We start from the raw sequence: 25,810 nt of genomic DNA, 5'->3' as shown, positions 1-25,810 counted from the left end.
AGGCACATGGCAACATCACCACCTCCAAGTCACATATTATCCTGACTTGGAAATATATCACTGTTTGTTGATCATCATTGCTGGCTCTAAAGTCCTGGTTCTACCAGCACCCTGGGGGTACCTTCATAAGGACTGCAGTGATTCAAGGAGGCAGCTTGCCAAAGCCTTCTGAAGGACAGTTAGGGATGGGAAATAAAGACTGGCTTTCTCGGGGAAAATCCTGTGAATCCATTTGAATAAAAACAGAAGAAAAATCTTGCATTTGTTTTAAGGCTGCGGTGGTGTGCTCCAATTAGAGGTGCTATATAAATGCATAAGTTATTGATGGTGATAAACATTAATATGCTGATTAGGTTTGTTCTTCATTCTCAGTGGGAGATTCTTTAACATCATGTGCATGATGGAGAGCATTGACGTGGTTCTCAAGTGGTACAAAGCCCTCGTTCCATCGGTATGTCTGTTTTACAGCATTTTTAATTAAAACAACTCCCAATTGATGAGCAGCTGATGTACTGATTCTTGCTCATAGAGTCGCTTATGGCACAGAAGGAGGCCATTTGGCCCATCGAGTCTATGCTGGCTCTCCACAGAGCTATTCAGTCAGTCTCACTCCCCCACTCAATCCCCATAGCCCTGCAAGTTTGTTTATTTCAAGTGGTCATCCAATTTCCTATTGAAGTCATTGGTTGTCTGCGCTTCCACCACCCTTGTGGGTAACGAGTGCCAAGTCATTACCACCCCCTGTGTTTAAAAAAAAAAAAGGTTCTTCGTCACATTCCCCCTACATCTCTTGCCCGAAACGTTCAATCTGTTTCCCCTAGTCCTTGTACCATTAGATAATGGAAACAGTTTTTCTTGTCTAACTTATCTAAGCCTGACATAATCTTGTATACCTCTATCAAATCTCTCCTAAATCGCCTTTGTTCTAAGGAGAACAACCCCAGCTTTTCCAATCTAACCTTGTAACTAAAATCCCCCATCCCTGAAACCAGTCTGGTAAATCTCCTCCACACCCTGTCAAGGACACACGGGCCCTTCCTAAAGTATGGAGACCAGAACTGGACGCAATACTCCAGTTGAGGCCTAACCAGCACTTTATAAAGGTTCAGCATAACCTCCCTGCTTTTGTACTCAGTGCCTCTATGTATAAAGCTCAAGGGGATGGGGTAGTAAGTTACAGCTTGGTGCTCAATCTTGAGGGCATGGTCCAAAGGGAGCTATCAAGAGGAGCCATAATAGTACCTGTATTCTTAGAGGGAATCATTTAGCCTCCAATTTGTAGTTCTGGCAGAGGACAAGCACCTGAAATACTGTTGTTCCTGAAGCTACTTGGCTCATGTATTTTCAGTGTTTTCTGTTTCAAGTTTTTAGTGAATGTTGTTGTATTTAATGAAACTACAGGAAATATTTCATTGGAGAAAATACTAAAATGCAAACACTTTTTTCAGCTCTACTATCCCAATGTGCAAGGCATGAAGGATCTGCTGCAGGCATTGGACACTGAGAACCAGTTACACCTGATTCCAGATATCTGGAAAGGTCAGTGCAGCCTGTTTGACCATTTGAAGGAATGAAGAAACATAAAATTTCCAACTCTTAAGTGAAGATTAAGGTGTTGATATTTTGTTTCTTTCTCACAGACATTAAGCAACTTGGTCACAGTAACAAGCAGGACCTTGTGGAGGAGGTGCTTGAACTGATGGGTCGCGACAAACACAGTCCAGAGGTAAGTAAGGTTCCTGAGTTCAGTGTTGTTGAGTATTTGTGTGTTTTAATTTTATTGTTGAATTGTATTAAGTTAATAAGCAGAAATATAAATGAAGAGAAATGAACATCCCATTATATAGGCAGAGAAGAAACATGTAATAATACATTAACAGGTAAACTTCAGTATGGATAAGTATTGCACGCAAGTGGATGACCTACATATTCAGTGAGTTTTGTTTTAAAGCCATTCTCAGAATTTAGGCAATTGCTGGCAAGGCTGCATCCCACTTGCCCTGAGAAAGTGTTAGACTGCCTTGAACTACTGTAATCTTTGTGGTGATGGTGATCCCGCAGTGATGGGGAATTCCATGGTTTTGACCAGGTAACGATGAAACCACTATCAAGTTCAGCGACATTGGGAATTTCGGTAAACTCCACTTTTAGCATATCCAGTCACTACAGGACAGTGATCAGCTAAGCAATTACATTGCTAAACTTTTCAGCCAGACCATAGAGTGCAACAACGAAGGGTATCTTGCTAAAAATGTGCAGTTCTCTGGTCAGGCTGCGCCTTGCAGTCCAGTCCTGTCCTGTCCAGTTGTGTCTACCAAAACACACATGATTGCATGCAAGCCCCATACGCATTGCAGAGAAGAGTATCAGTGCTGATATATGGGGGAAAACTGGACAAACTTGGATTAGTACACTAGAAAGGAGACTGAGAGGATACCTTGTTTTTTTTTCTTTGGCCTCCTTATCTCGAGAGACAATGGGTAAGCGCCTGGAGGTGGTCAGTGGTGTGTGGAGCAGTGCCTGGAGTGGCTATAAAGGCCAATTCTAGAGTGACGGGCTCTTCCACAGGTGCTGCAGAAAAATTTGTTTGTCGGGGCTGTTGCACAGTTGGCTCTCCCCTTGCGCTTCTGTCTTTTTTCCTGCCAACTGCTAAGTCTCTTCGACTCACCACACTTTAGCCCCGCCTTTATGGCTGCCCGCCAGCTCTGGCGAACGCTGGCAACTGACTCCCACAACTTGTGATCATGTCACAGGACTTCAAGTCGCGTTTGCAGACAAAGGTATTTAAAATAGTAAACAATATCGAAAAAGTCAATCCAGAATATTACTTCAAATAAATCGTGACGGTCTGATCAGGGGATGCAAACTGGCAAATTGAAAATTTAGGAATTGTATTTTTTTATTTGTTTGTGGGTTGTGGGCATTGCTGGCTAGGCCACTATTTATTGCCCATCCCTAATTGCTGCAGTGCAGCTTGTAGATGCCACTGTGCGGTAGTGGTGAAATGAGTGAATTAAATTGCAATAGCAACTTGCATTTATGCTATTGAAAAAAATATCTTCTCCAGGGCCATAAAGAAAAGTGGCAACCAAGCCAAAAAAGGCAAGATTTAAAAGGGACAAACCAAAGCCTGCTCAGAGGAGAATCTTGAAGGAAGGGTGAGAGGATGAGGGATTTTGGGAAGGTTGGGGGTGTGGGCCCAGCGCATTGCATCTGAGTGCTGAGGGTGTGGGCTCAGAGCATGGCATCTGGGCATGAAAGGCATGGCTGCCAATGGCTGGATGAAAGGGTGGGTGGGAGTGTTGGAGAGAACTGAATTTGAGCAACTGAGAATTTGGGGGTGAAGTTTGTAAAACAGGGTTTCAGATTTAGGAAGGGGCTTGGCTATCAGAATTTAATCACAAGGAGGAGAATTTTAAAGATAATTTTTTTGGGGGAGTTGCAAGGGAGCAGAATCCCATGTTAATCAGCAAGAACAGGGATATGGAAACCAAGACTTGGTGTGAGGTAGGATGTTAGCGACATAATTTTAGCTGAACTGGATTTCAGAGGATGGACAGCTGGTTGAGGAAGAGCATTTGAGTTTGAGGGTGGCAACAGCTGATCGCCAGAGGCAGAGATGGTGATGGTACAGTTATGGAAGTAGATTTTTTTTTCTCTAATCAGCAGATATGGGTTTGGGCGTCCAACTCTGCAATCTGAGCAATTGCTAGAACCAAATAGTCTGCTTCAGCCTGAGACAATGAGAGAGGAAGGGGATGGAGTCTATTGCAAAGGTGTGGAGTTTGACAATAACTTAGAGTCATAGAGTTACACAGCACAGAAGCAGGCCCTCCGGCCCATCGTGTCTGTGCCGGCCATCAAGCACCTAACTATTCTAATCCCATTTTCCAGCACTTGGCCTGTAGCCTTGTATGCTATGGTGTTTCAAGTGCTCATCTAAATACTTCTTAAATGTTGAGGGTTCCTGCCTCTACCACCCCTTCAGGCAGTGTGTTCCAGATTCCAACCACCCTCTGGGTGAAAAAAGCTTTCCTCAAATCCCCTCTAAACCACCTGCCCCTACCTGAAATCTATGCCCCCTGGTTATTGACACTTCCACTAAGGGAAAAAGTTTCTTCCTATCTAACCTATCAGTGCCCCTCATAATTTTGGATACCTCCGTCAGGTCCCCTCTCGGCCTTCTCTGTTCTAAGGAAAACAACCCTAGCCTTTTCAGTCTCTCTTCATAGCTGAAATGCTCCAGCCCAGGCAACATCCTGGTGAACCTCATCTGCACCCTCTCCAGTGCAATCAAATCCTTCCTATAGTGTGAGGCCCAGAACTGTACACAGTACTCCAGCAGTGGGCTAACTAGCGTTTTATACAACTCCATCATAACCTCCCTGCTCTTATATTCTATGCCTTGGCTGATAAAAGGCAAATATCCCTTATGCCTTCCTAACCACCTTATCTACCTGTGCTCCTGCCTTCAGTGATCTATGGACAAGTACACCAAGATCCCTCTTCCTAGGGTCCTATCATCCATTGTGTATTCCCTTGCCTTGTTAGTCCTCCCAAAATGCATCACCTCATACTTCTCAGGATTAAATTCCATTTGCCACTGCTCAGCCCATCTATACCGTCCTGTAATCTAAGGCTTTTTTCCTCACTATTTACAACACCACCAATTTTCGTGTCATCTTCGAACTTGCTTATCATACCTCCTATATTCACTTCTAAATCATTAATGTACACTACAAACAGCAAGGGTCCCAGCACCAATCCCTGCAGTACACCACTGGTCACAGGCTTCCACTCTCAAAAACATCCCTCAACCATCACCCTCTGCCTCCTTCCACTAAGCCAATTTTGGATCCACTTTGCAAAATTGCCCTGGATCCCATGGGCTGTTACTTTCTTAACCAATCTCCCATGCGGGACCTTATCAAAAACCTTACTGAAGTCCATGTAGACTACATCTGCTTTACCCTCATCTACACATCTAGTCACTGCCTCGAAAAATTCAATCAAGTCAGTTAGACACGATCTCCCCCTGACAAAGCCATGCTGACTATCCCTAATTAATCCATGCTTCTCCAAGTGGAGATTAATCCTGTCCCTCAGAAATTTTCCCAGTATTTTCCCAACCACTGATGTTAGACTCACCGGCCTGTAATTACCTGGTTTATCCCTGCTACCCTTCTTGAATAATGGCACCACATTCGCTGTCCTCCAGTCCTCTGGTACCTCTCCTGTGGCCAGAGAGGATTTGAAAATTTGTGTCAGAGCCCCTGCTATCTCCTCCCTTGCCTCACGTAACAGCCTGGGATACATCTCATCTGAACCTGGGGATTTATCCACTTTTAAGCCCGCTAAAACAGCTAATACCTCCTCCCTTTCAATGCTAATATGTTCAAGTATATCACAATCCCCCTCCCTGATCTCTACACATAAATCATCCTTCTCTGCAGTGAACCCAGATGAAAAGTAATCATTTAAAACCTCACCTATGTCCTCTTGCTCCACACACAGATTGCCACTTTGGTCCCTAATGGGCCCCACTCTTTCCCTGGTTATCGTCTTGCCCTTAATATACTTTAGGATTTTCCTTCACCTTGCCCGCCAGTGTTTTTTCATGTTCCCTCTTCGCTCTCCTAATTACTTTTTTTTTAGTGCCCCCTTACACTTTCTATACTCCTCTAGTGCCTTCGCTGTTTTCAGCGCTCCGAATCTGCCATAAGCCTCCTTTTTTTTTCTGATCCAATCCTCTATATCCCTTGACATCCAGGGTTCCTTGGACTAGTTGGTCCTACCCTTCACCTTAATGGGTACATGTTGGCTCTGAACCCTCATTATTTTCTCTTTGACTCCCACTGGTCTGATGTAGACTTTCCTCCAAGTAGTTGCTCCCGGTCCACTCTGGCCAGATCCTGTTTTATCAAATTGAAATCAGCCTTCCCCCAATTCAGTACCTTTATTTCCAGCCCGCCTTTGTCCTTCTGTATAACTACCTTAAATCTTAGAGTTATGGTCACTGTCCCCGAAATGCTCCCCCAGTGACACTTCTACCACTTGTCCAGCTTCATTCCCTAAGATTAGGTCCCGTACCGTCCCTTCTCTTATAGGACTTTCTACGTACTGGCTCAAAAAGCTCTCCTGTATGCATTTTAAGAATTCTGCCCTCTTTAAGCCTTTTACACTAAGACTATCCCAGTTGGTATGAGGTAAGTTGAAATCCCCTACTATTATTACCCTATTATTTTTACACCTCTCTGAGATTTGCCTACATATATGCTCCTCTATCTCTCCCTGACTGTTAGGAGGCCTGTAGTACTTCCTCGCCAAGTTTTTGCCCCCTTTTTGTTTTTAAGTTCTACCCATATGGCCTCATTTGAGGAACCTTCTAAGATATTATCCCTCCTTACTGCAGTAATTGACTCCTTGTTCAACAGTGCAATGCCACCTCCTCTTTTATCCCCTCCCCTGTCATGCCTGAAGATTCTATACCCTGAAGTATTCTGATGTCAGTCCTCTGAGTGAGAAACAGGCTTCCAGGCAGAGTACAAGCCACATATTCATTCTGGATGTGTGTGCCTAGGTGGACCAAATGGAATTCCTTATCCATATCTATCTAGTGATATTTAATTACAATTTAAATGCAAGATTATTATTATTATTGTAGTCCGACAGCAGTTAGGGAGGCAGTGGCGTAGTAGTAATGTCACTGGACTAGTAATCCAGAGCATAGGCTAATGTTCTGGGGACATGGGTTCGAATCCCACCACCGCAGATGATGAAATTTGAATTCAATTAATAAATCTGGAGTTAAAAGCTAGTCTAATGGTGATCATGAAATCATTGTCGATTGTTGTCAAAACCTATCTGGTTCACCTAATGTCCTTTAAGGCAGGAAATCTGCCATCCTTACCTGGTCTGGCCTACATGTGGCTCCAGACCCAAGTGGCGCAGTGGTTAGCACCACAGCCTCACAGCTCCAGTGACCCGGGTTTGATTCTGGGTACTGCCTGTGTGGAGTTTGCAAGTTCTCCCTGTGACCGCGTGGGTTTTCACCGGGGGCTCCGGTTTCCTCCCACAGCCAAAGACTTGCAGGTTGATGGGTAAATTGGCCATTGTAAATTGCCCCTTGTATAGGTAGGTGGTAGGGGAATTGAGGAAAGGTGGGGATGTGGTCGGAATATGGGATTAAAGTAGGATTAGTATAAATGGGTGGTTGATGGTCAGCACAGACTCGGTGGGCCGAAGGGCCTGTTTCAGTGCTGTATCTCTAAATAAATAAAAATAGTAAAAATGTGGTTGACTCTTAAAATACCTTCTGAAATGGCCTAGCAAGCTACTCGGTTCAAGGGCAATTCGGGATGAGCAATAAATGCTGGCCTCGCCCGTGACGCCCATATCTCTCAAACTAATTTTTTTTAAAGCTGAAGTGAAATTCAGGTAACCAATAGTAACACCCAACATTTATAGCAACTAAGTATTATTAGAATGAATCTTGAGGACTAACCAGTGGAGGAGCATTAAGCTGGATTTCTGTCAACAACATTTGGGAAAATTGTTGGGCACATTTATCCGTTCTGAAGGATCAGTGCAACAAGGAACAAGAAATATGGGTGAATTACAGACTTGCAATGAAAGAACAAAACCAGGAATGTAATTGTATTTAGTAATATTACCTGTATCCACTTGGAAAGGACATTCTGGCCTAAAATAATCTTTCTGGCTTGGAAGATTGTTTGTCTGATATCAAGTCATGGAAGAGCCAAACCTTCCTGCAATTTAACATTGGGAAGATCAAAGGCATCTCATTTGGATCCTGTCATAAACTCTGCCTGTATCCCAATTCCATCATTCCTGGGGTGGAAGGACAATGAGATTCCCAATGTACATTGAGGTACTTCTTGCAGCTACTTAAATTAGCCTGTGGATTTATTTACAGTTGCAAGTTGCATTTGCTGACTCTGCGCTGGATATAAAGGCTGTATATAAAAAGGACCAATTCCGTAACTTACAATGGACAGCTACCTCTTTGGGAAATGTGACTGTTCTGCTCTTGAGAGGAGGTCGAACTGAAGATGCTTGGTGAGTGTTCTGGAGAGCAATTTAAGGCTGGCCAAAGCCTATTTTAAATGACTTGTTAATGAAGAAAGATATACTTCGTGTCTTTTTATATACTTCAGAATTGAAAAATTACTAGCTATTAAAATACTATGTTTTAAAATTGATAATTATGGTAATGGAGGGACATAAAATAATATTTGATAATACAAAGTATGGGAGACTGGATTAATGAGTCTTTGGTGAGATGCAGTGGATTAATGCTGTTCTTTCACTTTAGAATCTCAGCATGGTTACAGTACAGAAGGAATCCATTTGGCCCATCGTGTCCATGCCAGCTCTCTGCAAAAGCAACTCACTCAGTCCCAATCCCCCGCTTTTTCTCAGCCCTGCAAATTTTTTCTCTTATTATTCAGTTCTCTTGAAGGCCTCGATTGAATCTGCCTCCACCCCACGCTCAGGTAGTGCATTCCGGATCTTAACCACTCATTGTGTAAAGTTGTTTTCCTCATGTCACCATTGCTTTTTTCCTGTCATCTTAAATCGGTGCCATTGAAGTCGAACTAGTCTTTTCTCCAGGTTCATCATAACTTCCTTTCTTTTGAACTCTACACCCCTATTTATAAAGCCCAGGATCCCATAAGCTTTATTAACTGCTTTCTCAAACTGTCCTGCCACCTTCAATGACTTGTGCATATGTATCCCCAGGTCCTTCTGCTCCTGCACCTCCTTTAGAATTGTACCTTTTAAGTTATATTGCCTTTCCTTGTTCTTACTACCAAAAGGAATCACCTCTTTCCTGCAGTAAATTACATCTGCCATGTGTCCACCCATTCCACCAGCCTGTCTTTGTCCTATTGAAGTCTGTCACTATCCTCTTCACAGTTCACAATACTTCTAAGTTTTGTCATCTGCAAATTTTGAAATTGTGCCCTGTTCACACAAGTCTAGGTCATTAATATAGATCAAGAAAAGCAGGGGTCCCAACACTGACCTCTGTCAGTATTTATATTCAGCACCAGCCAATGGAATGCAAGTCGCCACGCTGTTAGCTGTAAGGGTTCTCCAACAAGTTTGGAAACTCTCAATGTGAGAATTCAAGGTGTACTGGCCCATGGCACTAAACTGGCCCTAGCTATTAAGTGGTAGTCTCTCAGAGAACATTGGTTAACAGCAGAACATGCTCTCCAGAAGTTTGAAATTAAACTTTTCTTGGGGTAAAGTGGAGGGAGCTTAATTCAGTCATTGCCTGTGCTTTACTAGTTAATCTGAAAGTGCTTGGTGGCAAAGTGTTTCTTCGTCCAAACTGCTCTCTTGACAACAGGTGCCTGAAACAGGAAAATGTTCCATTCCCTAACACCGCCATTCCTGCTCAATGAGCACAGAACTTAAACCAATAAATTAGCAAAGAGAGAAGCTAGTTGACGATTTGCTTTTGAAGGTGTAGATGATGGAGACTTTATGTAGAGTGAAATAGAATCTACAGCACAAACAGGCCATTCAGTCCAACTGGTCAATACCAGTGTTTATACTGTTCCCACTCTAACTCTTCCATCCTGCTCCCTTTTCCCTCAGGTATCAACATTTGCTTAAATGCACAAAGCTATCTTCCACCTGGCAACTAGTTTCAAGTTCTCACCACTTGTAAAGAATTTTCTCCTAAATTAATTATTTGATTTGTTAGTGGCTAGCTTCTGTTTAAGCCTCCCTTGTTCTAGACTCGCCTGCAAGTGGAAACTGTTTCTCCACATCAGTTCTATTAAACCCCTTCATAATTTTGAAGACTTCTATCAGGTCTCTCCCGATCAGATGTAGGGCTACTGGTCATCATTTTACCTGAGCTACTGTGAGCATGTGCCCAGTATCACCCCAAAAATAACATTACTCATGAAGGGTTTTGTAGGTAAGGAGAAACTGTTTCTATTCACAGAAGGCTCCGTAACCAGAGGGCACAGATTTAAGGTCATTAATAAAAGAACCAGAGGTAACACAAGAATTTATTTCTATGTACAGCGAGTTGTGATCTGGAATGCACTGCCTGAAAGTGGGTGGGAGCAGATTCAGTAGTCACTTTCAAAAGATGAATACTGAAGGAAAAAAAAATTGCAGGGGTGAGTGGGGTTAATTGGTAGCTTTACCATAGAGCTAGCACAGGTACAAAAAGCCGAATGACCTCCCTCCTGCTGTATATCCCATGCTTCATACTGCTTGATATTTGTAGATCACCTGCATTCTAATCCAGAAACAATTTCAACCCAAAAAGTGAGACAGTTTGTGACTTTATAGTCAACTATGTGTATGTTAATAACTTGTCATCTTTATTGCCAGGGGCATGCTGCAACTTTTTAAAACTAACAACAGAGTTCCTAGGTAGGTTGTCTCTTAATGGTCATCTATTCAAATTAATGTCATGTGGACCTCCTCTCGAGATTGCTTAGTGTGTGTTTTTGAAATTCAACATAGGAACTTTTATGGACTGTGTGTTTTTTTTTATTCAGTAAAGAATTACTGGATGAGTTTTTGGACCACGCTAAGGAAAACAATAACAAGGCTCTGGCTCTTGACTTAATGAAGCTGGCCAGTGCGTTCAGTTTACCTGCAACATCAGAGCTTTTCGACCGGGTGGTGAGCGAATTCGAGCTGACTGATGAAGAGAAGTAAGCCTTTCTGCTTGGCATAGTTCAAGTTTGTAACCAGAGTTTTAAACATCAGTTTGTGGGGCGGAGGAAAAAGTGCATGTTCTACCTCACTCATACCAAACCACATTGTCTGCCTATTCTGCGTTGGGTGTATAGAGGTATTTTGATGTTTGCTATCCTACAATTCACCCCTCCCCTAGTCACCTTTTAGTTTGTTTACTTGTCTCATTACCACTCCCTTTTGGTTTTGTACCATAAATCCTTTTGTCATTCAATCTCTCCTGCCCCCTGCCCATCACAGATCTTCACTTTTGTTCTTCCCACCCTCCCCCTTTCACTTGCCCAAAACTATTACATTTCTAATTTTTCCCAGTTCTGATGAAATCACAGACCTGAAGCATTAACTTTGCTTCTCACTCCACAAATGCTACCAGACCTGCTCAGTGTTTCCAGCATTTTTGTTTTAATTTCAGATTTCCAGCTTCCACAGTATTTTTGCTTTTGGGATAGGATTGGGATATTTGTAACAAAGCAAGATTGTGGGGTTTGTAAAGCTTTTAATATTTTTCCCCTTTTTTGTTTGCAACTTAACAGACGATCCCTGGAAGAGTTGGATGGCCCCAGCAGTGACAGCAGCGATAGCGACCGAGAATAACTTTTTGATCATCCTGGGTCCATCAAGTGCTGTTCTCTTGAACACAGGAACGATTGTCTCAGGATTGGCTTTGTTATTTGTTCACGATATGTGACTTCTGCACATAACTGAATGTTGCACAGATATTTGTGTGTTGAAATAAAACTGTAAAAGCTGCAAGATAATCTATTAATGCCATACTACAAAATGATGCAAGTTGTAAGTATATGTAATAAAAATGACAGATATGACATTGCTTCTCCCACAAGTGCTGCTGTAGTTTGTAGAATTTTTCTCTCCTTGAGCTGTTATGACAGGTGCCTGGGTTGAAGGCAGAAATATTTAACTGCTCTATGTAATTCCAGACTTTTTTTTAAAACAGGCACATCAAATGTCCAGTGAAATGTAGCTGTAAAAACTTAATTGTTTCAGTTTAATTTCTGTGCGCCAAATTTAAATGGCAGTGCTCTCTAACAGGCAGATTTGTAAAGCTTATTATTTCAAAACATTCATAAAACTTCATACATATTAGCCGCCTGTCTAAAATTAGCATGTTGAAAGCTTTGTGGCTATTGCAAGTGTGGCTTATGCAAGCTTGTTCACATTACCTCTGTTCTTGAAGGTAGTCAAGAAGTTTCTACTGTGTTGAGTGAAATTTATCTCTACCATTTTTTTCATTGCCTCGTTCAACACTACTGTGTTGACTTGCTTTTTAATTTATTCATGAGATGTGAACATCACTGGCAAGGGCAGCTTTTATTGTCCATCTCAAATTGCATGTGAGAAGGTGGTGGCGAGCTGCTGCCTTGAACTACTGCACTCCATATGGTGTCAGAACACCCACAGTGCTGGTAGGGAGGGAGTTCCAGGATTTTGACCCAGTGACAGTGAAGGAACTGCAGCAACTTCCCAAGGCTTCCAGTAGCCTTTACAAGCTAGAAGGACAGGGCCAACGGATGCATGGGAACCCACCACCTACAAGTTCCCCTCCAAGTCCCACATGATCCTGACTTGGAACTGTATCGCTGTTCCTTCATTGTCACTGGGTCAAAGTCCTGGAACTCCCTTCCTAACAGCACTGTGGGTGTTCCTACCCCAAATACGAACAGATGAATTAGGAGCAGAAGTAGGCCATTCAGCCCCTCGAGCCTGCTCTGCCATTCAATAAGATCATGGCTGATCTGTTTGTATCTCAAATTCCACACTCTCATCTACCCCTGATAGACAAGAATCTATCTACTTCCACCTTAAAAATATTCAATGACCCCGCCTCCACCACCTTCTGAGGCAGCATGTTCCAAAGTCACACAACCCTCAGAGAGAAAAAATGTCACCACATCTCTGTCCTAAAAGGGCGACCCCTAATTTTAAAACAATGCCCCCTAGTTCTGGTCTCCCCCGCAAGAGGAAACATCCTTTCCACATCCACCTTGTCAAGACTGTTCAGGATCTTACATACTTCAATCAAGTCTCCCCTCGATCTTCTGAACTCCAGTGAAAATTTGCTCAGTCTGTCCAACCTTTCCTCATAAGACAACCCGCTCATTCCAGATATCAATCTAGTAAATATCCTCTGAACCGCATCCAACGCATTCACATCCTTAAATAAGGAGACCAAAACTGCACATAGTATTTGAGATGTGGTCTCACCAATGCCCTGTATAACTGAAGCATAACATCCTTACTTTTATTTTCAATTCCTCTCGTAATAAATAATAGCATTCCATTAGCCTTCTTTGACCTGCTGTGTCTGCATACTACCTTTTTGTGACTCATACACTAGAACACCTAGATCCCTCTGCACTTCTGAATTCTGCAGTTGTTCTCCATTTAAGTAATACTCTACTTTTTTTATTCTTCCTGCCGAAGTAAACAACTTCACATTTTCCCACATTATACTCTGGTTAGTTCCAGAAGGTCTTTCTCTAAGAAACTATCTCGAAAGCATTCTATGAACTCATTGTCCAGGCTACTATTGCCAATCTGATTTTTCCAATTTATATGTAGATTAAAATCACTCATGATTATTGCCATCCCTTTATCACAAGCACCCAATAGTTCTTTTTGTATACTTCATCCTACATTGTGATTACTGTTAGGGGGCCTGTAGACCACTCCCACTAGTGACTTCTTTCCCCTAGTATTCCTCAGCTCCTCCCAAACAAATTCTATATCCTGATCTCCTGAACCAAGGTCATCTCTAACTATTGTACCAATGCCATCCTTGATTAACAATGCTACCCCTCCAACTTTACCTAGCTTCCTATTTTTCTTGAATGTCATATACCCCTCAATATTCAGGACTGAATCCTTGTCATCCTGCAGCCTGGTCTCCATAATGACTATCAGATCATATTTTTATTTACTTCAATGTGCACTAACAGTTTGTCTACTTTGTTATGACTGCTATGTGCATTCAGATACAGAGCCTTTAGTTTTGTCTTTTTATTATCTTTTTAACATCTAGTCTTGACTGTTGGTATGGTTTTAGGTTTTTTTCTCTCTGTCCCTTCATGCCATTCTCTGACCGTCATTTCCCATATTACTATTCTCTCCTGCCTGGACTGTACCCCTTGATTTGTTACATCCATCCAAGCTTGATCTCTCTCCCCACTTGTTTAATTTAAAGCCCTCTCTACTTCCCTAATTCACAGAATCATTACAGTGCAGAAGCAGGCCATTCAGCCCATCATGTCCGCACCAGCTCTCTGAAAGAGCAACTTCCTCAATTTCATTCCCTTGCCTTCTCCCCATAACCCTGCACATTCTTCCTTTTCATATAACTGTCTAATTCCCTTTTGAATGCTTCATTTGAACCTGCCTCCATCACGTTCTCAGGAGGCGCATTCCAGACCTTAACCACTTGCTGCGTGAAAAAGTTTTTCCTCATGTTATAAATAAAAACAAGAAACACTGGAAATACTCAGTAGGTCTGGCAGCATCTGTGGAGCGAGAAGCAGAGTTAACGTTTCAGGTCAATGACCCTTCTGAACTGGCAGATATAAGAAATGTAAAAGATTTTAAGCAAGTAAATCGGGTGGGGCAAGAGATAACAAAAGAGAAGGTGTTGATAGAACAAGGTCACAGAATAGCTGACTAGAAGGCCATGGAGCAAAGGCAAACAATATGTTAATAGTGTGCTGAAAGACAAAGCATTAGTACAGATAGGGTGTTAACAAACTGAAAATTGAATAGCCATAAGCACAAACATGAAAAAAACAGTGGGTAGGCACAGTAGAAAGAAACTGAACAAACTAAAATAGAATAAACACAAAAAAGAACTAAAAAAAAGTAAAATGGGGGGCCCCGTCATGCTCTGAAATTATTGAATTCAATGTTCAGTCGGCAGGCTGTAGTGTGTCTAATCAGTAAATGAGATGCTGTTCCTCGAGCTTGTGTTGATGTTCACTAGAATACTGCAGCAATCCCAGGACAGAGATGTGAGCATGAGAGTGGGAGTGGTGGGGGGGGAGGGTGTTAATCTGTGCCATCTTGTTCTCGATCCTTTCATGAATGGGAACAGTTTCACTCTATCTACTCTGTCCAGACCCCTCATGATTTTAAATACCTCTATCAAATCTTCTCTCAGCCTTCTTTTCTCCAAGGAAACCAGCCCCAACTTCTCCAATCTAACCTCATAAATGAAGTTCCTCATCCCTGGAACCATTCTCATGAATCTTTTCTGTACTTTCCCCAATGCCCTCACATCTTTCCTAAAGTGCGGTGCCCAGAATTGGACGCAATACTCCAGCTGAGGCTGAACTAGTGTCCTATACAAGTTCAACATGACTTCCTTGCTCTTGTACGCTATGCCCCTATTAATAAAGCCCAGGATACTGTATGCTTTATTAACTGCTCTCTCAACTTGTCCTGCCACCTTCAATGACTTACGCACATTGCTCCTGCACCCACTTTAGAATTGTACCCTTTATTCTATATTGTCTCTCCATGTTATTCCTACCAAAATGAATCACTTTACATTTCTCTGCATTGAACTTCATCTGCCACCTGTCAGCCCATTCCGCCAACTTGTCTATGTCCTTTTGAAGTTCTACACTATCCTCCTCCCAGTTCACAATGCTTCCAAGTTTTGTATCATATGCTAACTTTGAAATTGTGCCCTGTACACCAGGATCTAGGTCATTAATATATATCAGGAAAAGCAAGGGTCCCAACACTGATCCCTGGGCAACTCCACTACAAACCTTCCTCAGGCCCGAAAAACATCCATTAACCACTACTCTTGGTTTCCTGTCACTCAGCCAATTCCATATCCACGTTGCTACTGTCCCTTTTATTCCATGAGTTATACCTTTGCTCACAAGTCTGTTGTGTGGCACTGCATTGCCCTCATCAACCCTCCCTGTTACCTCCTCAAAAAACTTTTAGTTAAACATGATTTTTCTCTTAAGAAATCCATGCTGGCTTTCCTTAATTAAGTCACATTTGTCCATGTGACTATTGATTTTGTCCCTAATTATTTTTTCTAGAAGTTTTCCCACCACCGAAGTTAAACTGACTGGCCTGTAGTTGCTGGGCTCATCTTTACACACTTTTTTTGAACAAGGGTGTAACATTTGCAATTCTCCAGTCCTTTGGCATCACCCCTGAGTCTAAGGAAGACTGAAAAATTATGGCCAGTGCCTTTGCGATTTCCACTCTCACTTCCCTCAATATCCTTGGATGCACCTCTGGTCCTGGTACTTTATCCATTTTAAGTACAGACAACCTATCTAATACTTACTCTTTCTCAATTTTAAACTCCTCTAGTGTCTGGCGTACCTCCTCTTTCAACATTGCCTGGGTTGCTGCATCTTCCTTGGTAAAGACAGATGCAAAGTATTCATTTATTACCTCAGCTACGCCCTCTGCCTCCATGTGTAAATCCCCTTTCTGGTCCCTAATCGGCCCCATTCCTCCTTTTACCACCCTTTTGCTATTTCTATGCCTACAGAAAACTTTGGGATTTCCTTTAATGCTAGCTGCCACTCTCTTTTCATGCTCTCCCTTTGCTTCTCATATTTGCTTTTTCACTTCCCCTCTGGACCTCTATATTCAGCCTGGTTCTCAATAGTATTTTCTACCTGGCATCTATCATAAGCACACTTCTTCTTTATCTTAATCTCTACCTCCTTTGTCATCCAGGGAGCTCTGTGTTTGTTTGCCTTACTTTTCCCCTTTGAGGGAGCATATCTTGACTGTGCCTAATTATACGGTTTGCTAGAACACTGGTTCCAGCATGGTTCAGGTGCAGACCGTCCCCACATTCCCCAATACTGGTGCTAGTGCCCGAACCAAAACCCACTTCTCCCACACCAGTCTTTGAGCCACATATTCATTTCACTAATCTGTGCCCTCTGCCAATTGGCACTTGGCTCAGGTTATAATCCAGAGATTATTACCCTTGAGGTTCTGCTCTTCAATTTGGTGCCTAGCTCCTCATACTGGCTAAGCAGAACCTCGTTCCTAGTCCTACCTATGCCGTTGGTACCTACATGGACCACGACAACTGGTTGAGGGTTTGGAAGGTGCTGGCAAAGGATCCTTGGTGAGTTGCTGCAGTGTATCTTGTAGATGGTACATACTGCTGCCACTGTGTTGGTGGTGGAGGGAGTGAATGTTGAAGGTGGTGGTTAGGGTGCCAATCAAGCAGGCTGCTTTGTCCTGGATGGTGTTGAGCTTCTTCATTGAGGCAAGTGGAGAGTATTCCATCACAGTCCTGACATGTGCTTTGTAGATGGTGGACAGGCATTGGGGAGGCAGAAGGTGCAGAATTCCCAGCCTCTGACCTGCTCTTGTAGCTAAAGCATTTATGTGGCTGGTCCAGTTCCATTTCTGGTCAATGGTGACCCCTAGGATGTTGGTGGGGGATTCAGTGATGGTAATGCCATTGAATGTCAAGTGGAGATGGTTAGATTCTCTCTTGTTTGAGATTGTCATTGCCTGGCACTTATGTGGCACGAATGTTACTTGCCACTTATCAGTCCAAGCCTGGATGTTGTCCAGGTCTTGCTGTATATGGACTTGGGCTGCTTCAGTGTCTGAGAAGTTGCGAATGGTTGTACATTGTGCAATCATCAGTGAACATCCCCATTTCTGACTTTATAATGAAGGGAAGGTCATTGTTGAAGCAGCTGAAGATGGTTGGGCCTAGGACCTGAGGAACTCCTGCAGTGATGTCCTGGGACTGAGATGATTGACCTGCAACAACCACAACCATCTTCCTTTGTGCTAGGTATGACTCCAACCAGCGGAGAGTTTTCCCCGATTCCCATTGACTCCAGTTTTGCTAGGGCTCTTTGATGTCATACTCGATCAATTGCTGCCTTGATGTCTCACCTCACCTCTGGAGATCAGCTCTTTTGTCCATGTCTGAACCAAGGCTGTAATGAGGTAAGGAGCTGAGTGGCTCTGGCTGAACCCAAACTGAGCATCAGTGAGCAGGTTATTGCTGAGCAAGTGCCACTTGATAGCACTGTCAACGACCCCTTCCATCACTTTAGTGCTATTTGGGAGTAGACTTGTAGGGCAGTAATTGGCCGGGTTGGATTTGTCCTGCTTTTTGTGTACAGGACATACCTGGGCAATTTTCCACATTGACAGGGCGATGCCAGTGTTGTAGCTGTACTGGAACAGCTTGGCTAGGGGCGCAGCAATTTCTGGAGCACAAGTCTTCAGTACTATTTGTAGAATGTTGTCAGGGCCCATAGCCTTTGCAGTATCCAGTGCCTTCAGTCTTCTTGATGTCGTGGAGTGAATCGAATTGGCTGAAGACTAGGATGTGTGATGCTGGAGATCTCAGGAGGAGGCCGAGATGGATCATCCACTCAGCACTTCTGGCTGAAGTTGGATGCAAATGCTTCAGCCTTGTCTTTTGCAATAATGTGCTTGGGTTCCCCATCATTGAGGATGGGGATATTTGTGGAGCCACCTCCTCCAGTTAGTTGTTTATCCATTCACGACTGGATGTGGCAAGACTGCATAGCTTAGATCTGATCCGTTGGTTATGGGATTGCTTGGCTCTGGCTAGCGCATGCTGCTTATGCTGTTTGGTGTGCAAGTAGTCCTGTGTTGTTGCTTCACCAGGTTGACACCCCATTTTTAGGTGTGCCTGGTGCTGCTCCTGGCATGCCCTCTTGCACTCTTCATTGAAATATGCTTACCTAATCACTGCGCTCCTGGGAAATGGTACTGACCTAATTAAGGTAATTAATTATGGTAATGGGATAAAGGATTGAGAAGGACAAAATGGATTTTGGCTGTGTCCATAATTTTTAGTATAACTAATTAATTGTAAATAAACTCCTGCACACCTGCAAAGTCCCAGAGGCATTATCCTTTGTGAGCCCTGAACAGCGGGTCCTAAATGCCTGCTTGGGTCCGCAAAAAAAACCCCAACCCGGGCCCGACAGAACCACATCCGACCTGAGCCCGACCCGGCCCGAGTACTTCCATTTTTTCCCGTGCCCGTCCCGACCTGACCATCAGTTAACTTACCTTCCATTTTTCACTTTGTTGCTGATCTGCACAAGCTTAAAATAACTGTAACAAAACCACCTTTCTCATCCAAAAATTAACATTGGAGCCACTTACCTGTGATACAGCGTGTCCGACCAGAGCCCAAATACCGGACCCGGAAGTGTAACCCGAACCCAACACGTTGTCAGGTCCTGTCGGGTTCAGGTTGGGTAGCCGACATTTAGTGGTAGCTATTTATTTATTTATTTAGAGATACAGCACTGAAACAGGCCCTTCGGCCCACCGAGTCTGTGCCGACCAACAACCACCCATTTATACTAACCCGACAGTAATCCCATATTCCCTATACTAGGGGCAATTCACAACGGCCAATTTACCCATCACCTGCAAGTCTTTGGAGCTAGTTGAAGAGAAGGAATGATTGCAGAGAGATGTGATAAAGAGAAGCTTCTCCGTAGGTTGAAAATGTTTCAAACGTACAGGACAAAGAATAACTTGGAAGAACTGGGTCTTTGCTAGAGAAATGGAAGAAGAGCAGCTGGACCTCGCTTTATGAATTCTAACTGACCTTGACCCAGCTTATCAGCCTGACAGTGAGGATAGACTCCTGGATCGTAACTGGCTTGAGGAGGACTCCATGGATGCAGGACATCACTCCTATGTTGAGAATCAGCAGCCTCACTCATTACAACATATTAGACATTTCTTTACCTTGCAGCCAGTAACTTCCTGCACTACTCCAGGACATTATTTTATTATACAGACTTTGTTTCACATGATTATTTTGTGTATCTTTGATTCACTGTAAGTTATTGATAATTACATGAAAAGTAATAATCACAAGAGAAAATGTATTTTAGGTCTGAGCAATTCGCTGTATAGGCATCGTGAAGTATGATGTCTCAATAGAGATCTGCCCCTGCCTGTGTGCATATTCTGGTGTTTACAGTAACGAGACAAATTGAAAAAAAGCAAACAGTCCAACATCTCTATTCCTGAGCTTATGATGGAGGGAAAGTCAGTGACGAAACAGGTGAAGATGGTTGGTCCTTGGACAGTGCCTGAGAAAAACCTAGGGCTGAAATGATTGGGCTCCGACAACCACAACCATCTTCCTTTGTGCTCGGGATGACTCCAGCCAGTGAGAGCATTCCGTCTGATCCACATAGACTTCAATTTTACTAGGATGACAGTGCCACACTTGGTCAAATGCTGCCTTGATGTCAAGGGCAATCACTCTCACTTCATCTCTGTAATTCAGCTCTTTTGTCCATGTTTGGACCAAGATCACTGGGTATTTTGAAAAGTCACTGTTGCTCTGTAAACAAACGCAACAGGCAATTTACACACAACTAGATCTTTTTCTATTATTCTTACATGGGATGTGGGCGTTACTGGCAAGGCCAGCATTTCTTGCCCGACCCTAATTGCCCTTGACAACTGAGTGGCTTGCTAGGCTATTTCAGAGGGCAGTTAAGAGTCAACCACATTGCTGTGGGTCTGGACTCACATGTAGGCCTGACCAGGAAAGTAGAGGCCTGCTCAGGTCAGTAAAAAAGAACCCGACCGACCAACAGCGGACCTGAGCCCGATCCAGCCAGAGTCCCTCCGATTTTGCCCCAAGCCCAACCCGCCCCGACCATCCCTCTACTTAGCTTCCGACTGGGAAGCTCCATGAAGCTGTAGCGCATGTGTGATGATGTCATAGTGATGTCACTCGCTCACTGCGCAGACTCAGTCTCGTCCCAGAATGCTAGCTCAAGTAAGTTTTTAAAATTTCAATACTTACCAGCAGAGCACTTACCATGCGTATCCGGCCCAACCCAATATGAGCCCAAAAGCCGTATCCTGAAATTGGGCCCGACCCAACCATACCCGACACATGTCATCGGGTCCCGTTGGGTTCAGGTCGGGTAGCAGGCCTCTACAGGAAAGGACAGCAGATTTCCATCACTAAAGGACGTTAGTGAACCAGATGGGTTTTTACAACAATCGATGATAGTTTTCATGGCACCATTACTGAGACTAGCTTTCCAGATTATTAATTAACTGACCTTATTAATTGAATTTAAATGCCATCAGCTGCCGTCGTGGGATTTGAACCTGCCTCCCCAGGGCATTAACCGGAGCCTCTGAATTACTAGTTGTGACATTACCACTATGCCACTGTCGCCCCCTCCTAGAAACAGCAGTGAGATAGAAGGCCAGTTACTATTTCAGTTGAGGGATTAAGGTTACTTGGGACATGCTTGCTCTTTCAATAGTGCAATGGGATCTTGCACCTGATGAGACAGACAGGTTTAATATTTCAACCGAGAGACTGCCTTTCTAACAATGCATCACTCAGTACTGGACTGAAATGGCAGCCGAGTTTTTTTTTGCTCAATTCCTTGAATCTGCAACCTTCTGACTTAATGGTGACTGTCTACCAATAAGCCAAGAAAATGCTTTGTGTTTAAGGTGTCGTTAATAGATTATGTTACAATGTATGCACCAGTGAAGTCTCGTCAGGGCGTTGTGCAAGATTACACCTAGTGCCACCTTAACAAGCGGATTACTGAAGTATACTTGGTGTACGGTAGTGAGTTTTGTGCCTCACATGGATGCAGCAGAAATTATTGTGTTTCTGATTGTGGTGAAGGTGGCCCAGATGTGAAGAGCACTGCATGCAATGGGAAACAGTGTCAGCATCACACTTACTCTCACTGAGGCAAATAGACATTCTGACGGAGCTACCAAAATGAATCACTTCACATATCTCCGCATTAAAGTTCACCCGCTTTATGTGCACCCATTCATTTCACCAGTCCATGTCGCCTGGTGTCTGTTACTATCCTCCTCACTATTTACTATATTTCTGAATTTTGTGTCGTCTGCAAGCTTTGAAATTATGCCCCATATACCCAAGTCCAGGTCATTAATATAGATCAAAAAGAGTAGCATTACTTAGACCAACCCTTAGGCACTGCACACTTCCACTCTGAAAAACTGCTCAGCATTACTCTCTGCTTTCTGTCCCTTAGTAAATTATGAATTGGCAAATACACTGCTGGGCGGGGTGATTCAGGTCCAAAGGGGATTTGCATATGAAGGCAGAGGGCGTGGCTGAGGTATTAAATGAGTACTATGCACTTGTCTTCACAAACGAAGACACTGCCAAAGTCCTAGTGAAAGAGGAGGTAGTTGAGACACTGGATGGGTGAAAAATTGATAAAACAGGAGGTATTAGAAAGGCTGGCTGTTTAAAAGTTATTAAATCACCAGGACCAGATGAGGATACAGAGCTATGTAAGGGTGGAAATTGCAGAAGCACTGGCCATAATCTTCAATCCTCCCTGGATGCAAGGGTGGTGCCAGAGGACTGGAGAATTTCAAATGTTACACCATTCTTCAAAAAGGGCTGTAAGGACAAGCTCAGCAACTACAGGCCAGTCAGTTCAACCTCGGTGGTAGTAGGAAAGCTCTTAGAAATGATAATCCGAGACAAAATCAACAGACATTTCAACACGTGGATTAATTAAGGAAAGCCAGCACAGATTTGTTAATGGAGAATTATGTTTAACAAACATAAAAACAAAGGAGCAGCAGTAGGCCATTCAGCCCTTCGAGCCTGCTCTGCCATTCAATTAGATCATGGCTGATCATCTACCTCAACACCACTTTCCCACATTATCCCCATATCCCTTGATGTCATTAGTATCTATCTATCAATTTCTGTCTTGAACATGCTCAATGATTAAGCTTCCATAGCCATCTAGGGAAGAGCTTTCCAAAGCTTCACCACTCTCTGAGTGAAGCTCAACTTGATTGTGTTTTTTTGATGAGGAAACAGAGAGGGTTGATGAGGGTAATGCAGTTGATGTAATGTATGTGGACTTCCAAAAGATATTTGATAAAGTGTCACATAATCAGCTTGAAAACTGAAGTCCATGGAATAAAAGGGACAGTGACAGTAAGAATGCAAAGTTGGCTGAGTGATGAGAAACAGAGTAGCGGTAAATGGTTGTTTTTCAGACTGGAGGAAGGTATACCGTGGGGTACCCCAGGGATTGGTACTAAGACCACTGTTTTTCTTTTTTTAAATTAATTCATGGGGTGTGGGCGTCGCTGGCCAGGCCAGCATTTATTGCCCACCCCTAATTGCCCCCGAGAAGGTAGTGGTGAGCTGCCTTCTTGAACCGCTGCAGTCCATGTGGGGTAGGTACACCCACAGTGCTGTTAGGAAGGGAATTTCTTGATCTATATTAATGACCTAGACTTGTATGTGCCAGGCACAATTTCAAAATTTGCAGACACAAAACTTGGGAATATTGTGAACTGTAAGGAGGATAGAGATAGACTTCAAGAGGACATAGGCTGGTGAAATGGGCAGACATGTGGTAGGTGAAATTTAATGCAGAGAAGTGTGAAGAGATACTTTTGCTGGAAGAACAAGGAGAGGTAATACATATACGTAAAGGGCACAATTCTAAAGGGGGTGCAGGAGCAGAGGGACTTCGGGGTATATGTGCAGAAATCTTTGAAGGTGACAGGGCAGGTTGAGAAAGTGGTTAATAAGGAATACAGGATCCTGGGTTTTATAATAGAGGCACAGAGTACAAAAGCAAAGAAGTTATGATATTGTGTCCAATTCTGGGCACCACACTTTAGGAAGGATGTGAAAGCATTAGAGAGAGTGTAGAAAAGATTTACGAAAATGGTTCCAGGAATAAGGGATTTCAATTACGTTTTTAAGGTTGACGGGAGATTTGGTACAGGTGTTCAAAATCAGAAGGAGTCTGGAAAGAGTAGAGAGGGAAAAACATTTCACATCGGTAAAGGGTCAAGAACCAGAGGACACCAATTTAAGGTAAATGGCAAAAGAACCAAAGGCAACAATGAGGAAAATCTTTCTTTACGCAGCGAGAGGTTAGAATCCAGAATGCACTGCCTAAGAGTGTGGTGGAGAAAGATTCAATTGTGGCATTCAGAAGGGAATTGTATAATTATCTGAAAAGAAAAGATGTGCAGGGTTACGGGAAAAGGGTAGGGGAGTGCAACCAGCTAAGTTGCTCGTGCAGAGAGCCGGCACAAACACGAAGGGTAGAATGCCTACTTCTGTGTTGAAACCATTCTATGATTCTATGCTCTTTTGATTCCATGGATTTCAATTTAGCTAACAAATTTTATTATGTGATTCTTTTGAAAGTCCATGTGGACATCATCAACCACACTACCCTCTGTTACTTCATCAAAGAACTCAATCAACTTATTCGATTGCAATTTGCCTTTAATAAATCTGTGCTGGCTTTCATTTATCAACCCATACTTTTCCAAGTGTCAATTATATTCTCCTGAATTATTTGCAATCTTCCAGTCCTCTAACACACTTCCACATCTAAGGAGGATTGGAAGATTGTGGCCAGAACCTCCACAATTTCTATCCTTCCTTCAGCAACCTAAGATGCAACCCATCCCAACAAGGTGACATTTTTTTTTTACTTTGAGCACTGCTAATCTTTTAAATATCTCTTTATCTATTTGTATCCTATCCAATTTCTCTCCCACCCCTTCCTTTAATGTGACATTGGCAGCATTCTCTTCTTTAGTTGGACAGAAAGTATTCATTTAGTATCTCCGCCATGCCCTCTGCTTCCAAGATCTGTTTTCGGTCCCAAATCAGCCACCCTTTCTTTGAACCTTTAGAGAAGTGATAATGGGGGAATTTCAATTATTCTGATATAAACTCGAAAATGTTACTATTTATACATTCATAAAAGACTTTTGTGTTGCTATTTATGTTGCTTACTAATCTAGGCTCATACATTCCTTACCCCTTTTGGTTCTTTTTTCAGTCCCCCTCTGTATATTTTGTATTCAGCTTGATTTTCTCCTGACTTATGAACCTTACATTTATCATAAACCTCCTTGTTTTGCTTCATTTTAATCTCTATATCCTTAAGCAATCAGGGAGCTCTAGCTTTGGATGCCCTTTCTTTCCTCCTCCTGAGACTATGTCTAGTCCATACTCAAACTACCTCCTCCTTGAAGGCCTCCTATTGCTCATTTACTGTTTTAACTGCCAATTCATGATTCCACATCCCTTTCAAACTCTTTGACATTAGCGCTCCTCCAGTTGCACATTTTCCCTTCTCTATTTCCATAACTACTCTAATGAAGTTGTGATCACTATTTTCCAAATGTTCCGCCACTGAAACATGGTCCAATTCATTTCCTAGAAACAGATCGAGCAAGACTTGGGATGGAAACATACCGATCAAGAAAGTTCGAAGTACATGTTTCAGGAATTACAACCCCCACCTTCACACTGTTATTTTCCCAGATTATATTAAGATAATTGAAATCCCTCATTATCACTACTAAGCTTCTTGCATCTTTCTGCAATTTGTTCCTCTATCTTCTTCCTATTTGACAGCCTATAGTATACGCCCAGCTGTCGCATAGTTCCTCTATTGTTCCTTAATTCTAATAGATGCTATTTTCGACCAAGTACATCATCCCTTTCTAATGCTGTAACAGTATTATTGATCAATATTGCCACCACACCCTCCTTTTTTTCCTTCCCAATCTTTCCTGAACACATTGTAACCAGGAATATTAAATGCTCATTCCTCCCCTTGTTTGCACCAGGACTCCATTATTGCTACTATATCATTACTATCAACATCCTGGGGTCTCCATTGACCAGAAATTGAACTGGACCAACCAGATAAATACTGTGGCTACATGAGCTGGTCAGAGGCTGGGAATTCTGCGCCGAGTAACTCACCTCCTGACTCCCCAGTGCCTGTCCATCATCTACAAGGCATAAGTCAGGAATGTGATGAAATATTCACCACTTGCCTGGATAGCTGCAGCTCCAACAACACTCAAGAAGCTCGACACCATCCAGGACAAAACAGCCCGCTTGGTTGGCACCCCGTTCATCACCTTGAACGTTCACTCCCTCCACCACCAGCACACAGTGGCAGCAGTGTGTACCATCTACAAGATGCACTGCCGC

General features: G+C 43.0%; 1 protein-coding gene across 2 annotated transcripts in view; it reads left to right on the top strand.

The window, feature by feature from the left end:
• The window catches only part of ptcd3 (pentatricopeptide repeat domain 3), a 61,000-nt gene extending 49,404 nt beyond the window's left edge, over nt 1-11,596 (top strand). The window contains exons 18-24 of one of the 2 annotated variants that reach the window (XM_068029293.1): nt 373-451; nt 1,449-1,539; nt 1,641-1,726; nt 7,937-8,079; nt 10,384-10,425; nt 10,554-10,712; nt 11,289-11,596. In XM_068029293.1, the coding sequence (XP_067885394.1) occupies nt 373-451; nt 1,449-1,539; nt 1,641-1,726; nt 7,937-8,079; nt 10,384-10,425; nt 10,554-10,712; nt 11,289-11,349 (661 nt within the window). In that variant the 3' untranslated portion in view covers nt 11,350-11,596. Of the gene's footprint in view, nt 1-372; nt 452-1,448; nt 1,540-1,640; nt 1,727-7,936; nt 8,080-8,335; nt 8,503-10,383; nt 10,426-10,553; nt 10,713-11,288 lie in introns of those variants that run through there. The other variant, XM_068029305.1, reaches the window with a different exon arrangement.
• The last annotated feature ends 14,214 nt before the right edge of the window (nt 11,597-25,810 follow it).

Source organism: Heterodontus francisci, chromosome 1 (assembly GCF_036365525.1).
Source record: "Heterodontus francisci isolate sHetFra1 chromosome 1, sHetFra1.hap1, whole genome shotgun sequence".
Classification (NCBI taxonomy): domain Eukaryota; kingdom Metazoa; phylum Chordata; class Chondrichthyes; order Heterodontiformes; family Heterodontidae; genus Heterodontus; species Heterodontus francisci.
This window is presented reverse-complemented; position numbering and strand designations above follow the sequence as displayed.